The following is a 13,864-nucleotide window of genomic DNA, read 5'->3' as shown; positions in this document are numbered from 1 at the left end:
CACTGTGCACCCCCAGTCTGGACTGGTATTGTGAACGGTCCTGTACATGTAGGGATACATGTAGCTACAACTGGAAGCTTATTGCGTTTCTTTTGTACTGCGCCAACACCTGTTGTACGAGTGCTCCGTTCATGTACATGTGCATGCACGTACTTGTCTTCGTTGACGGTAACTAACAGCCTCGGAAGTGCCGCCAGTGTTCCCTTCAACAGAAGGATCCACCTCGCTCCGTATGAATACTCCGACTTCTGTCTTCAGCTGCTCGCTTTCACCGACCACCCCAGTTCAAGAGATCAAGACACGCCAGACATCCATCACAATTCATCACATATACCGTCGTCGTCGCTCCTCGGACATGGTACATTTGGGGAACAAACGAGGAATAAGGTATCTTGACAAGTACATGCACGATAATTGTCGCATGCGAGAAGGCGATTCGAGACGTCGGGAACGGAAAGCAGACAGCATCTTCCAGTGCTTGCTGTGTATTGCCCCCCCCCCCCCGGCTTCCCAAAAAAGAAAACCCTTGCGAGTGGTGGATTGTACACAGCAAGCCTCGACCAGCATCAATTGTTCTCATCCACACTTTCGTGCTAGGTACGCCGTACTCAGCAATATACATACGGTTTTTGCTCCGTGGTCCGGAGTGCAGCAGGTATTATTACCCGGAAACAGCAAAGGGAAAAAAGGAACAACCCAGGCACTACTGACCCAAACACATTCAGTGCCTGACGCCCGACGTCCCGTCCCTTCACTCAGCCGCACGACGCGGCGGCGGCAATCGTTGAGGGGATTGGACGAAAATGCATATGTCACCCACAGACCAATACCCTGGCCCGCGCCTCGAAAATGCCACCTCGTCGCTGTCCTGTTCTCCTATTCCTTGCAATAACCGATAGAGATGGCACAGAGAGGCTAGTGTAGGAGTGCCGGCACGAGTGCTGCGAGGCAGGTACGGCGTATTATTATACCCCCGCTTCCATGGCAGGCCTGCCATGGCCAGCCAGCATCAGTACTAGATGGTGTGTGGCCGGCTGGGTGATCGACTGGGTGACTTGGGATAAAGTGCCAGCGCCCTCCTGAGGCTTCTGCCATCCAAGAATCGCAGGCCCAAACGAGTAGGCGAAGCGGGACAGAGAGCGGCAAGAAGCATCCGACAAGATGAAGTGGTACTCGCTCGTCGCCGCCATCGCCGCCGTGACCACCGCTCAGGAGCCGCCGCTGCTGCCCATCAACCACCTCGCCATCCGTGCCGCCGCCGACTTCAACCCAACCGATAGCGCCTCCGAGGCTTGCTTTACCGCCGTCTCCAAGGTCCGAGAATGCGTGAGCCTGGTCGGCGATGTAGAGATCATCACGGCAGCTTCGAGCATCCTCGAATGCGCCTGCTGCCTCACTGGCAGTCAGCGTCCCACGCCCATGGCCGACGCCTACTCGTCCTGCTCCGACTACCTGTCGTCCAGGGCTCCCTTGCTGACCTCTGCATATCCTCGTGCGTGCCTCTGCTCCTTCTCCTCTGCCATGCTGCCGCTTCTAATCCGGAGTGCCAGCGTACGGTGACCTCTATTCGATCTGCAAAAAGAGCGCCGCGTGCGGCAAGGGGATGACGGCGACGAGAACGCCGATGGTGACAGGAACAGCTACCCCTAGGAGGGAAGTTACCACCATCTTTTCGTTACCTCTGGGCACCCACACCGAGTCCATCGGTCCTCTGATACCCGCCTGCTCCTCCATGTTTGGTTTTTACGTCTCTTGCGCCGAGCACGTCTCAAACTTCGACAACCTGCCATACGGCGAACAGGCACCTTGCTACTGGTCCGTCATGGCGCTGTCATAATCTCGAAGGAAGAGTGAATCGGCTAAGTCGAACAGCTGCGTCGTGAATCGGGGCGCCACCATCTGGACCGACGAACTTGACAAGCACGCACAGACTTGTCGCAACTGGGCCTCGTCTGGTGCCCCTACCATCATCTACGAAGGTGTGTCTCATGCCGCTACTCGACCGCCATCGTGCAGTATTCCGCCTCGCTGACACGCCCCAGTTGCCTCCACATTTGCTTCCTTCTGTAAAACCTTCAGCAACGCCTGCGTTTCCCCCACTCGCACATCTGCCGTGACCATGGCGACCTTGACGGACGTCATGAATATGGGCGGCACTGGCAGGGTGCAATCTGTCCCAACCTCGGCCTCGACTTCGCGTTCCGCTGCTGCCTCGAACTTACGCTTGAGCCCTGCTGCGGGCTCTGCTGCGGGCTCTGCTGCCCTTGCCGTCGCCCTTGCCGCTGCTGTTTTTTGAAGTGAGCATGAATACCTGCCGCCCAATCCACGGTACGGACACGCTTTGTACCTGGTGGGCGTACTGTCCACACTGAATAGCGAGCACATAGCACGGATGGGGAGCCCGGTTCCATCTATTGAATGCGCCATCATGCCTTTATCTATTCTATCGTTAAGTCAACGCCGACGCTCTGCAATGCTCCCACCGCCCATGCCGGATACTCCGTTTTGCTCGCGTACAAGCCCGCAAAAAACTCTCGAATGTACGCCGGGAACCGATCTTCAATGATGGCCTGCCGCACTTCCTTCATCAGGTTGAGCTGGTACCACACGTTGTGTATCGTAAGCAGATGTGCCGCTACCGTCTCCTTGCAAGCGTTGTGGTTCACGTACGCCCGCGTGATGCCCATGCCCCCCTCCTCCCCGCTAGACTTGCAGCACGCGCAGCCGCACCCCGACTCGATCGGCCCAAAGTCGTTTGCGTATTTCGCGTTTCGGATGTTCAAGACGCCCGCTTTCGTGATGGCGTTGCCGAACCGCGCCGTCCGCGTCGGCCACACGCAGTCGAACATGTCGGCCCCGAGCGCCACGCTGACGACGAGATCCTCGGGATACCCAATCCCCATCACGTAGCGCGGCTTCAGATCCGGCAGAAGTTCCGTGCACGCCGCCACGACACGACAGTAGTCCACCTTGGCTTCGCCGCCGCTCAAGCCGCCGATGGCGATGCCCGGCGTGTTGCGCGCCAGCATCTCCCGCGTGCACTCCCGCCGCATCTCGAGGTCGAGGCCGCCCTGGATGATGCAAAATAAATTTTGACGCGTGGGGTTCTTGTGTGCCGCGATGCATCGGTCCAGCCACCGCACGCTCCTCTCCATGGCCTCGCGCATCCGTGCCTTGTCGGGCGACGTCGTGACCAGCACGTCGTCGAGTTGCATGATGATGTCGCTCCCAATCGTGTTCTGGAGGGAGATGGAGTGCTCCGGCGTGAGGAGCATAGGCGACCCGTCATGAGGACTGAGGAAGCGCACGCCCTCTTCTGTGATCTTCGCAAGCTTGAGCAAGCTGACCATCTGAAAGCTGTGCCCCCGTTAGACCCCTGCGCTTTCCACGACTGTCGCACGACTTACCCTCCGCTATCCGTCAGTATGTTGTGATTCCAGCCCTGAAACTTATGCGCTCCGCCTATCACGTCGAGTACTTCCTGACCGGGCTTGAGACCCAGGTGATACGTGTTGTTCAAGCATAACCGGCAACCCGTCTCCTCGAGCTGCTGAGGAGTAAGTCCTTTCAACGACGCCTGAGTCGCCACTGGCATGAACATGGGAAGTTGGACGGGCCCATGAGGCAGTGTCAGGTTGGATGCTCGGGCGCGAGTGGTCTGATGAGCGATGTTGAATTAGTGACAGAGACGGAGAGTGACGAACGGTTTTGATCCAGGAGACATGAGCGAGTCGACTCACCGAGCAGCGAGCGATGAGCTCAAACGTGAGAGCGGGAGAGGAGGAAATGTTGGCAGCCATTTTCCCGAACCCCAGCATTCTCCCACTATATAGCTATGCAGAAATTATGTATCACCTTTCCTGCAGTAAGGCAGTCCCCGCGAGACCGACCTTGGGTTTCACCAAACAGGAAACTGTGAACACAAATCTGGAGAGGCTAAGAATGTCAGTGAAGGAGGTTATGATAATACTGATTACTTGAACATCATGTCAGGTCCCTGAATGGAAATTTTAGTGGGACCGCTATAATGCAAGCAATAAGTACAAGTTAGTACATGCACTTTTACTTAAGGACTTACTTACATGTACTTCAAGGCTTCGCATGTCACTTTGCAGTACTTACTGCAGGTACTTACATACATGTGCTTACGGAGTATGGAGTACAAGTAATAATGTACTTATTACTTGTTTAGTAAGTACTCCATACTCCGGAGTACTCTACGGAGTACAATTATTATTATTAAGTATACTCCGTAAGTACGGAGTACGGAGTACTTAGAGTATTACTGTACAAAACCATGCAGAACTCAGTTAGCACTATTATTACCCAGGAGCCGTCGGCTCAATACCGGCTGATCTGAGCTCCGAGATGGACCTCCCAACTTGTTCATCTCCCAAAATTTCCTCGCCAGACATACCTGCTACCCTCGGCTCCCCAGCAGCTCCCGCAACGACATTTCTTTAAGCATTGTGCCCTCAGAAAGCTTGCAAGCTTCCGCACGCACAATGGGCGGCCGTGCCGTGTCGCCCGGAGCGGCCCTGCTGAGGACATCGCGCATGTTCTCCATGCCCAAACCACTACCCGAACCACAATCCACCAACCTCCATTTCGGTGATCACAGGTCCAACACCATGACGAAACAATACCCGCAGTACCAATCGATTACCTCGCCGCTTTCGTCGCGCGAAAAGGGCGATTGGGGGTACAAGCGACCCTTCCCCCTCAAGTCGACTATGGCCACGTCGACACCCCTGATTCGGATCAAGCAAGTCGACACCATCGAGCATGTGACGGACTTCGCTTCCGCCGCCGATCACTCCTTGTCCCTGGAAAAGTTCCAGGAGCTGCGTGTGGCTCTCTCCGTTCCGAAAAGCAGCGACCGAAGGAACTCGAGATCCGATCTGTGGTACAAGTCCGTCTTCGAGGAGGACATGGATTTTACCAACCTTCAGCGAGGAGTCCCTGGCGACGATCGGCGGTGGAAGTTCCAAGGCCCCTGGCTGGCCCGGATGACGGAGGGCGATTTTATGGAATATCTCAACAAAAAGGTTCGGCCGAAGCGCACCCGATTTCGTGTCCTTCTCAAAGATAGACTTGCCCAAGACATCACGACGCGTCAGAACAGCATAGCTCTCGAGCAGGGAAAGCCGACGCCGCCCGCGGTAGAGGCCAAAGACATTACCGAAGAGCAGTTTACCGACTACCTTCGGTCACTGCGAAACGATCGCGTCACCCTGTACTCTCTCGTCTCCAAGTTTCTGGATCTGGCGCCGCTCGGTCAACCCGTCGGCTTCATCCAGTCCTTCTGGTCGAAGCAGGACACTGCCGCGCCAGAGAGCCCTTACGGGAAGTCTGGCCCGCCGCCCAGCCACCCGTCGGCAGGCATCAGCTACCTGCGGACGAGCTCCTTTATGGAGAACCACCCAGTCTACGGACCACAGGCCAAACGGACGCCCGCACTGGCTAGGGTCGTCTATCCTCGGCTCGGTCCCTCTCCTGCCAAGCTTGGCGTAGGAGGCTTCGTTGCGGACGCGCCGCCTGGCGACAATGAGTTCAACATTCGACATGGACGGGGCCGCACAGCGGCGAACAAGACCATGCTCAACGGTATCATGCACTTGGACACGCAAACCTTTGGCGGCGCGAAGGCCTACGTCGAGCCGCAAACGGCCAGCGTCGACCCGAGCGGAAAGGTTGTCCTGCAGCTCCGGGAAACTTACCCAGAAGCGCAGGTCATTGCAAAGGAAAACAAGGGCATTTCCCACATTTACCACGACGGTGCGACGAAGCGAGTCGTAGCACCTAAGAAATCCGCGCAACAGGCGGCCAACGAGGCTGGCAAGTGGCGGATGGAGCGAGTATCCGACGAGATTCTGGATGCAAAGGAAGACGAGACTAGACTTTAACAACTACATGTACAGTATATTTGCAACCTGTATCAAGACCAGCTTTGCCGTGTCTAGGTCTGTGTGCTTCAATATCTCCATGTATATACCTAGGTAAACATGCAAGTAGGTGTACTTCAGCGTACTAGTAGTTGTTCTGTAAGTGCGGAGTATTACGGATCAATAAGACTTGTACTCTGTAAGAACTCGAACATTCCGAGTATGGCACCCGAATTTGCACTAGCTTCACTCGCCAACTCATCGCTGTATCTCATCCTAATAATATGAAGTAATACTTAATGTACTACGGAGTACGGATACTAACGCCATTATTACTGTACCGTACCGTATTGGCTACGTTGGGGCCCACTTCATTCGACATTAGTCACCTGATCTATCCCGTGACATGGTTTTTGCGAAGCCCTAAGAGTACCCCACTGGTCTGCAAACCACCAATTTTCTGGATGGTTTGGATCCCGATCGACGGCTTGTAATCTACCACCCACGACAAACACCAGCCAATACCGCCACAATGGGTCGCGTTCGCACCAAGACAGTCAAGAAGTCCGCCAAGGTCATCATTGAGCGGTACTATCCCCGCCTGACCCTCGACTTCGAGACCAACAAGCGCATCTGCGATGAGATTGCCATCATTGCCTCCAAGCGCCTGCGCAACAAGGTTAGCAATGCAATGTCCCGAAATTCATGAGATTATTGAGTCCTCGACGCCCAAGAGGGGACGTACATGGCCGTTCGTGCGGTTGGCTAACTTATCCGACTTCAGATTGCCGGCTACACCACCCATCTGATGAAGCGCATTCAGCGTGGTCCCGTCCGTGGTATTTCCTTCAAGCTTCAGGAAGAGGAGCGTGAGCGTAAGGACCAGTACGTCCCCGAGGTTTCCGCTCTCGACTTCACCCAGACGTCGGAGAACGGCCAGCTGGATGTGGACGGCGAGACCAAGGACTTGCTCAAGCACCTCGGCGTATGTTGCCCCAGTCGACCCCCGTGGCCGACTTGACCGTTGGCTAACTGAACCCTTTAGTTCGATTCTATCCCCGTCAACGTCGTGGCTGTTTCTCAGACCCAGATCCCCGAGCGCGGTGCCCGGAGGTTCGGCGATCGTCGTCGCGACTAAAAAATTGGTTACGTGTGGGCTCTTGGGTTTCTGGCATTTTACGCGGTTTCTGCTGCTTGGCGTCTCTGGACGGTAGTGAGTGCTTAGATCTCAAAGAAAGATCTTCTTCCCCACAAGGTGTCGCCGATTCTCTGCTTGTCCAGAGATGACGCTTGATTGCCAATACCCCTCGAGACTTTGCGCGGTGAATGTTGTTGTTGATCGATTACATACGCCAGCCGATGATGCTCTGTCGATTTCCAAAGGCCATCATTGCCAAGTTTGCCCCACGACCAAATGCAGTTGTCGTCCATTATACCAAACGGGATCTACGTTCCCCTGGATATATTTTATTGTACACTGAACTACCGTCCTGTCAACGCCATATCCCTATCCTTTTGAACCCGTAGCATCGTACTGTGAATGGCCGATGTGTAGACCTATGCTTGCGAATCTGGCTTGGGCCGGAATGGCAACTGGCTCAGGTGTCCTTCCACCAGGAGGTGGCCAAACTGGCTGTCGTTCGTTGCCGGCGGAACGGCTGCCGCCTGCGTTTCCCGTTCTTCAAGGATAACCTTGACCCTGTCCGAGCCAGGCATAGCAATGCTCTCGCCGCGCTCAATAGCTAAGGCCTCGGCAGCCCGGAAGGAGTTGCGATGGTCCTCGAGGTTCACATGGCCGAGGGCTCGAGTGGCCTGGTCAACGGCTGTTTCCCTGTCGTCGACGTCATCGTACAACTCGATTTGAATGTCGGCAATACCCGCTCTCTCATACGCAGCCGTCTCGTTTAGCTGCACTTGGACAAACATGGCGCGACGGGCGCACTTGTCTGAGCACCACATCTCGACATCCTTTCGCTTGCGAATCTGACCCCCGCGCAGGGTCCACTCGCCGCCGGGACCGGTGTCGCGATGGGGTTCCGGGCAAAGGGTGTAACCGCACAGACCATTGACGTTACGCTCGATGAGCAAGTCGCTGTAGTCGGAGGGCTGGAAGAGGCGAACGAGGCGCTTGAAGCTGGCCGCGTCCGAAGATGCGGGCGTCTCTGCGGAATAAGCGGCGGAGCGAATGAGAGGATACTCGGAGAGCAGTATGAGGTTGTCGAGGATCTCTTCCTGAATGACTTTTCTATGCTGGAGCAGCTGGGCATGCCTGACGGCAACCTCGCGTGCTTCGACGGCCGACGGCTTCGACCTGCCAGGAGGGTTAAGGGTAGCTGGAATTTCAAAGTCCATAAGGCTGCTTGTCGTCGTCTGTTCTTGGATGCAGGTTTCCTTGTCGAAGTGTCTCCTTTCTACAGATTGGAAGTGGCGCGAGTTCTAGGGTTTTGTATGAAGGAGACCATGCTGTCGTAGTCGTGGTTGAAGTTTGTGTGATGAACTGGAAGGAGATGGTAGGCTGGCAGTTGCCCCGCTAAATCGAAGCTGTCGGCTGCCTGCGAAAGGTCAGTGACGGAGGGGCAGCCATCGCTTGAACGAGGGTGACTATGGATGATTAGCTAAGCAGAAGTTGATGGTACCCCCACATGACACTGCTTCACCGTTCGGCTTCCGCGGTAAACCACTTGAAGTACCTGCAGTAATAAGTAGTAACTGCAGTACTCCGTACTTACAACGTACTAGGTAATTAGGTACTTAAGCACATTAAGCTTGCCTGCCACTGAGCGGAGCACTGGGACAGTACTGTACTAGTAGGTACAATACATGTGCCACAGGGGCTGTACCTCAGGTTCGTCAAGACGGGTAGGTGATCGTGCGTGTATCGTTTGAGAGGCTCCATGGTCTCAACAGCATGTGCAGTAAAACGTTGGAAGGTTCATGCAGTCTCCGGTTCGTCTTAAAGGATTAATGGCGCACAGTTTCGAACATGTCGTGCATACGGAACTTGCTTGATTCGATCCCGAACAATTCCGATACTCATTCCCAGCTGGAAGTACTCCGTAGACCTCTCTCAATGCCTGAATTGAATTAGTGCTCAAGGTGTGGCCGTCCTCGGCAGTGGGCACCTCAGGCTGCCATCATTCGCTGGCCTCTGGCTCTGGACCAGAGCCGCTCTCCTCGTCATCGCCTCCACTGACGTCGAGAACGGTTACCTCCACTGGCAACCCGCACCTCCTCGACACGCAGCTGTCCAGCTTACGAGTATTCACCACTTTCGGCCACTTCGCCAGTTGCTCCATTTTACCACCCCCCCCCCCCCCCCTCTCCTCCCAAGGGGCCGTTTATCTGCTCGTGAGTCTATCATTCCTTCATCATCGCTGCTTTATCATCCAGTCTTCATTTGGGCACAATAAACACGCATCCCGCGCGGTAACCCCAGCCAGCCGTTGTACCCGTTCTCCTGCATCTTCTGCCCCCGCTTCCTCCAGGCTGACGAAGCCCTCTACATTCCGCAGCAGTTCCTTTCCCCTCGCCTCGCTACTGCATCTCGCCCCACCACATAACCCATACACCGCATAATATCACGACGACTCTTCACCCGGCGGACCACGCAAAGACCTCGAACATCTTGTCGCGGCCAGACGTGTCCCAGGCCGTCAGCCCGTCGCCCGCCTGCCCGTCGCCAACCCATCACCAACCACCCGACACGTCACCATGACGGCGCCGTTCAAGGTCAGGGCCATCTACGAATACTCGTCGCCGCACGAGGACGACCTCAACTTCCCCATCGGCCAGGTCATCACCGTCACCGAAGAGGAGGATGATGACTGGTACAGCGGCGAGTATGTCGACGACAGCGGCACCCAGCATGACGGCATCTTCCCTCGCAACTTCGTCGAGAAGTTCGAGCCCACCGCGCCACCCCGGCCAACAAGAACTCGGTCCAAGAAGGAACCTGAGAGAGCGGAGGAGGAAATAATGTCGCCGCCGTCTCCTGTCCCGGCTCCAGCTCCGGCACCTCCGGTACCTGAGGTTCCGTCCCCTGCGAAGGAGGTGGAGGCTGAGATGGAAGAGATCGACCAGCCGACGCAGAAAACCGTTGCCGATCGTCCGCTACCCCCCGTTCTGCCACCTGCCGCCTCTCAAGTCACGCCGTCGCCGCCGGCTGCCAAACCGAAGGAGGCCCACGCCGCTGACGCCACCTCGTCGTCGACTCCCAAGGCAAAGCCTTCGGCCCCGCCCCCGGTCACGGAGAAGTCGGCATCATTCAGAGACCGCATCGCGGCATTCAACAAGCCTGCCGCACCTCCGGTAGCCCCATTCAAGCCAGGCGGTACCACTGGCTTCATCAAGAAGCCCTTTGTTGCCCCCCCGCCGAGCCGAAATGCCTACGTCCCTCCGCCGAAGGAAACCCACGCTACGTCGGCATACCGACGGGACGAAGACCCCGAGATCAAGGAAAGAGAGGCTGAGAATCTTGAACACGCCGAGAGGGCAGGACTGGTACCTACCGAAGATCAGTCGGCGGGTGAAGGTGAGGATCAGCCAAAGCCGACGAGCCTCAAGGAGCGCATCGCCCTGCTTCAGAAGCAGCAGATGGAACAGGCGCAGCGCCACGCGGAGGCTGCCACGAAGAAAGAGAAGCCCAAGAAGCCGGCTCCGATGAAACGCGTCGACACGCATTCGAGCGAAGCTGCCGGCGATGTTGCCGATGCCCTCCCGTCACCCACCATGGAGCGCACCGAGACTTCCGAGACGGTGAGAACGTCTACGGACGAGGCGCGCCATGCGCGAGGCCCTCTCCCTCTCCGACACAAGTCGTACAGGGCCCATCCCGAATCCGTTCCCGACGGCAATGAAGCGGATATGTCTGGGGCAGGTGACACTACCGAAGGACAGTACGACACGGAAGATCGCGATGACGGTGATGAATTGGCGCGAAGAACTATACGTACCTCCTCTCCTGCGAAGCAACGGGAGGAAGAAGTAGAGGGTCAGGAGGAGGACCAGGAAGAGGAGGAGGAGGAGGAAGAGGAGGAAGTTGATCCGGAGGTCAGACGAAAGGCAGAGCTGCGAGCTAGGATGGCCAAGATGAGCGGGGGCATGGGTTTCCACGGCATGTTTGGCGCCCCCTCTCCTCTCGGTCCTCCTCCACCAAAGAAGAAGGCAACCAAGGAGGCTGCCTCTAGCAACGATGCCGAACCAACAAGTCCCGTTTCTCGTCCTGCACCTCCGATTCCGACGCCCATGGCCATGGGTCTTCCGGGTATGGGACCCAGGGGATTGGAAGCTCAAGGATCCGACAATATTGCTCTCTCCCCAGCAGCTGGGCCTCCGGTGGTGCCTTCGTCCTCGGGCCCGGAAGAGGGTTCAGAGAATGACGATGACTCGACGACACCGGCATTGGCGTCCGAGCCGAAAGGCATGCCGAGACAGCAGGCCACCAAAGCCGATGCTGATCTCGTAGAACCCCGACGCGAATCCGCCGCACCACCTCTCCCTGGTGGCTGGCCTACGCCTCCACCCGTCCCGTCGGAAGGTAAGTCAATGTTCGCGTCGCCATCGTTCTTTGCTGAACCAGTTGCGACTCTAGCTCGCCCCCCTCCCCCACCTCCGCCTGCAGAGTTGCATCCTGCTTCAGACGGATCCGAGTCGGATGATGAACTCTCTGGAACAGCCGGAGCCCGAGATAGGAGCAGCGCCACCTTTAGCTCCGCCACGCGATCCCCGCCGATGGCACCCCATCCCTCGTCACCGGGCTTGCCGGGAAGGTCGCCATCGTCACCTCACCCGGATGAGTCGTCCGCATCGTCGCCCCCCTCGGCCAACAGGCGGAACAGCAGGCATCCGCCTCCGATTCCTGGGGCGACCCCTGTTCCACCCCCGGCCCAGAGCCGGCCTGTTCCACCTCCACCCCCCCGCCGGCAGTCAACTGCCGATGCGCCTATGGCCCCGCCGGTGCCCACTCGACCTCCGCTGGCGGACGAGGATGAGGAAGAAGAGATAACGGAGTACGAGGGCGACTACGATACCGACATCGCGTCCTCAGTCCCCCATAAGGACGCGCTCAAGTCCCACGCTCGGGAAGCCAGCCTCCTGGACGACGGTACGCTGCACTCGCCAGTGGCCGAAGCACCCCCGAATCAGCCACCTCCGGTTCCCTCGGCCATGGCGCCGCGAGCTGTGCCTCCCCCGATTCCATCGCAACCGCCGCCAGAGAGCGGCAGAAGGGGGCCGAAAGATGCCCCTCGAGCGGCGCCCCCACCGCCCCCCCCTCCGCCGACCAAGGAAGCGCCTACGCACGCTGGCGACGACGATGGCGCCAACTGGCCGCTGTCCGTTTCCATTCCGGCGGGGACTAGCCACGAGCATAAAGCGTCCGGCATGGAGGAGGAGGGCTACACGGCCGGTGTGTCCGCGGCACTGTCACCGCTAGGCCCCAAGGCGGCGGCCGGGACCCCCCGCGGGCGTCAGCAGAAACAATCGATGGATGTGCCGCGGACGAGCACGAGCAATCGACGGTCGGCTGACTTGCTTCGGCCTTCGATGGAATCCGGTTTCATCGCGAACGACGTCGACCTCGCCGTCCAGAGCGAGTGGTGGAAGCAGCCGAACCAGGTGCCGCCCGCTCTGCAGGGGCGAAAAGACATACGGGTCGAGAGCGAAGAGTCGACGACGACGAACCAGGGGGCAAAAGCGGTCGTATCGCTCGAGTTCTTCATACTGTTCCAGGACTACTCGCAGACGATCATCACCGTCCGCTACGACCCTTACAACACAGCCGACGTCGAGGTTGAGCAGCGGCACGAGCCTCCACCGCGAGCGCTGCGGCAGGACCAGATGGAAGAGTACCACGACCGTTTCGGGCGGCAAATCTCGCAGTTGGCGTCAGCCAAGAAGGACACCGTCGTAGCCGACGGGACACCTCAGGGTCTCGTGCTGGAGCTTCTCCGGCCACATGGGGATGCCCTATGGCCGGTGGGGACACGGTCGTACGGGGCACTGGTGTACGCCAACATGGCCAACGCGTCGACGCAGCAGCACGATGTGATCCGGCCCGGCGACATCATCACGATCCGTAACGCGAAGTTCCAGGGCAAGCACGGGCCGATGCACGCGAAGTACTCGGCCGAGGTCGGCAAGCCAGACCACGTGGCGATCGTGGCGGAATGGGACGGGACGAAGAAGAAGGTGCGGGCCTGGGAGCAGGGGCGAGAGAGCAAGAAGGTGAAGATGGAGAGCTTCAAGCTGGACGATCTACGAAGTGGCGAGGTCAAGATCTGGCGGGTCGTGCCGCGGAGCTGGATAGGGTGGAACAGCCAGCCCTAGTGGAGCCGGCGGACTCGGGACGCATTTCGGGGATGCAGGTCGAGGGGCTGGGTGGCAGGCTCTGGCGCGTAATGAGGGGTTTGTGGATGTTTGGTCGATGGCGGCGTTGCCATGTGCGACGGAGTGTCTCATAGCATAGTTGCGTTACTGTAAACGGTCGTTATATGATCTACGTTTCATGCTTCACGATCAGGCGCGGCTCGATGGGCCGCTGAAAGGATCGTCCAGAAGCCAAAAGCGAGGTTGACGAGGGTCGTCAAGTTGGGCAAAAGCTCGCGGAGCAAGAGGGTGTGCCGGGGTGTGCCGGCGGGGCAAGACACTGGATTTGGTCAGCTTGGCTTTTCGGAGGAGAAGGGGCTGCGTGGTCGGGCGAAGACACGACGACTGGAGGACGTCAGCCTAGCAGAACCCTGGGATTTGTATGGAGAATATTCGCTGCTGGATGTCGCCAATGCCCTTGTGACGAAGGGGCGGCCCTAGGTAGGTCAGTTGGTGCCCGACGACGGCCGGGGTGCGGAAGGGGACGAAGCTGTCGGCTGTCGAGAGCTTGACAGCCTTCCGTACACCCCATCAGCCATCCTACATACATTGGTGGCTTGCCTTGCAACAGCAGAAGAGGCGTCGGCGAAACAATGCCTGCAGGTGTGGTTAGA

The 13,864-nt window shown here is 57.8% G+C and overlaps 6 protein-coding genes across 6 annotated transcripts; 4 read left to right on the top strand and 2 right to left on the bottom strand.

Annotated features, from left to right (window-relative positions):
* Positions 1–1,161: 1,161 nt before the first annotated feature.
* Positions 1,162–2,296, top strand: DCS_02548 (uncharacterized protein; the record flags this gene model as incomplete). The annotated part of the gene is made up of 4 exons (XM_040799875.1): positions 1,162–1,492; positions 1,551–1,815; positions 1,873–1,979; positions 2,043–2,296. The coding sequence occupies 4 exons, from the start codon at positions 1,162–1,164 to the stop codon at positions 2,294–2,296; spliced, it is 957 nt and encodes a 318-aa protein (XP_040660758.1).
* Positions 2,297–2,438: 142 nt separating this feature from the next.
* DCS_02547 (queuine tRNA-ribosyltransferase) lies at positions 2,439–3,818 on the bottom strand (the record flags this gene model as incomplete). The annotated part of the gene is made up of 3 exons (XM_040799874.1): positions 2,439–3,357; positions 3,408–3,658; positions 3,741–3,818. 3 exons carry the CDS (start codon positions 3,816–3,818, stop codon positions 2,439–2,441), a joined length of 1,248 nt encoding a protein of 415 aa, XP_040660757.1.
* Positions 3,819–4,505: 687 nt separating this feature from the next.
* On the top strand, positions 4,506–5,906 carry DCS_02546 (uncharacterized protein; the record flags this gene model as incomplete). The annotated part of the gene is made up of 1 exon (XM_040799873.1): positions 4,506–5,906. One exon carries the CDS (start codon positions 4,506–4,508, stop codon positions 5,904–5,906), a length of 1,401 nt encoding a protein of 466 aa, XP_040660756.1.
* A 511-nt stretch (positions 5,907–6,417) lies between these two features.
* On the top strand, positions 6,418–7,023 carry DCS_02545 (Ribosomal protein S17e; the record flags this gene model as incomplete). Its single annotated transcript, XM_040799872.1, has 3 exons — positions 6,418–6,564; positions 6,670–6,870; positions 6,931–7,023. The coding sequence occupies 3 exons, from the start codon at positions 6,418–6,420 to the stop codon at positions 7,021–7,023; spliced, it is 441 nt and encodes a 146-aa protein (XP_040660755.1).
* A 419-nt stretch (positions 7,024–7,442) lies between these two features.
* DCS_02544 (DUF408 domain protein) lies at positions 7,443–8,237 on the bottom strand (the record flags this gene model as incomplete). Its single annotated transcript, XM_040799871.1, has 1 exon — positions 7,443–8,237. One exon carries the CDS (start codon positions 8,235–8,237, stop codon positions 7,443–7,445), a length of 795 nt encoding a protein of 264 aa, XP_040660754.1.
* A 1,359-nt stretch (positions 8,238–9,596) lies between these two features.
* On the top strand, positions 9,597–13,211 carry DCS_02543 (SH3 domain-containing protein; the record flags this gene model as incomplete). Its single annotated transcript, XM_040799870.1, has 1 exon — positions 9,597–13,211. The coding sequence occupies one exon, from the start codon at positions 9,597–9,599 to the stop codon at positions 13,209–13,211; it is 3,615 nt and encodes a 1,204-aa protein (XP_040660753.1).
* Between the last annotated feature and the right edge of the window lie 653 nt (positions 13,212–13,864).

This window comes from Drechmeria coniospora, chromosome 01, assembly GCF_001625195.1.
Source record: "Drechmeria coniospora strain ARSEF 6962 chromosome 01, whole genome shotgun sequence".
NCBI classification, from domain to species: Eukaryota; Fungi; Ascomycota; class Sordariomycetes; order Hypocreales; family Ophiocordycipitaceae; genus Drechmeria; species Drechmeria coniospora.
The sequence above is the reverse complement of the archived record's forward strand: the minus strand, read 5'-3'. Positions and strand labels throughout refer to the sequence as shown.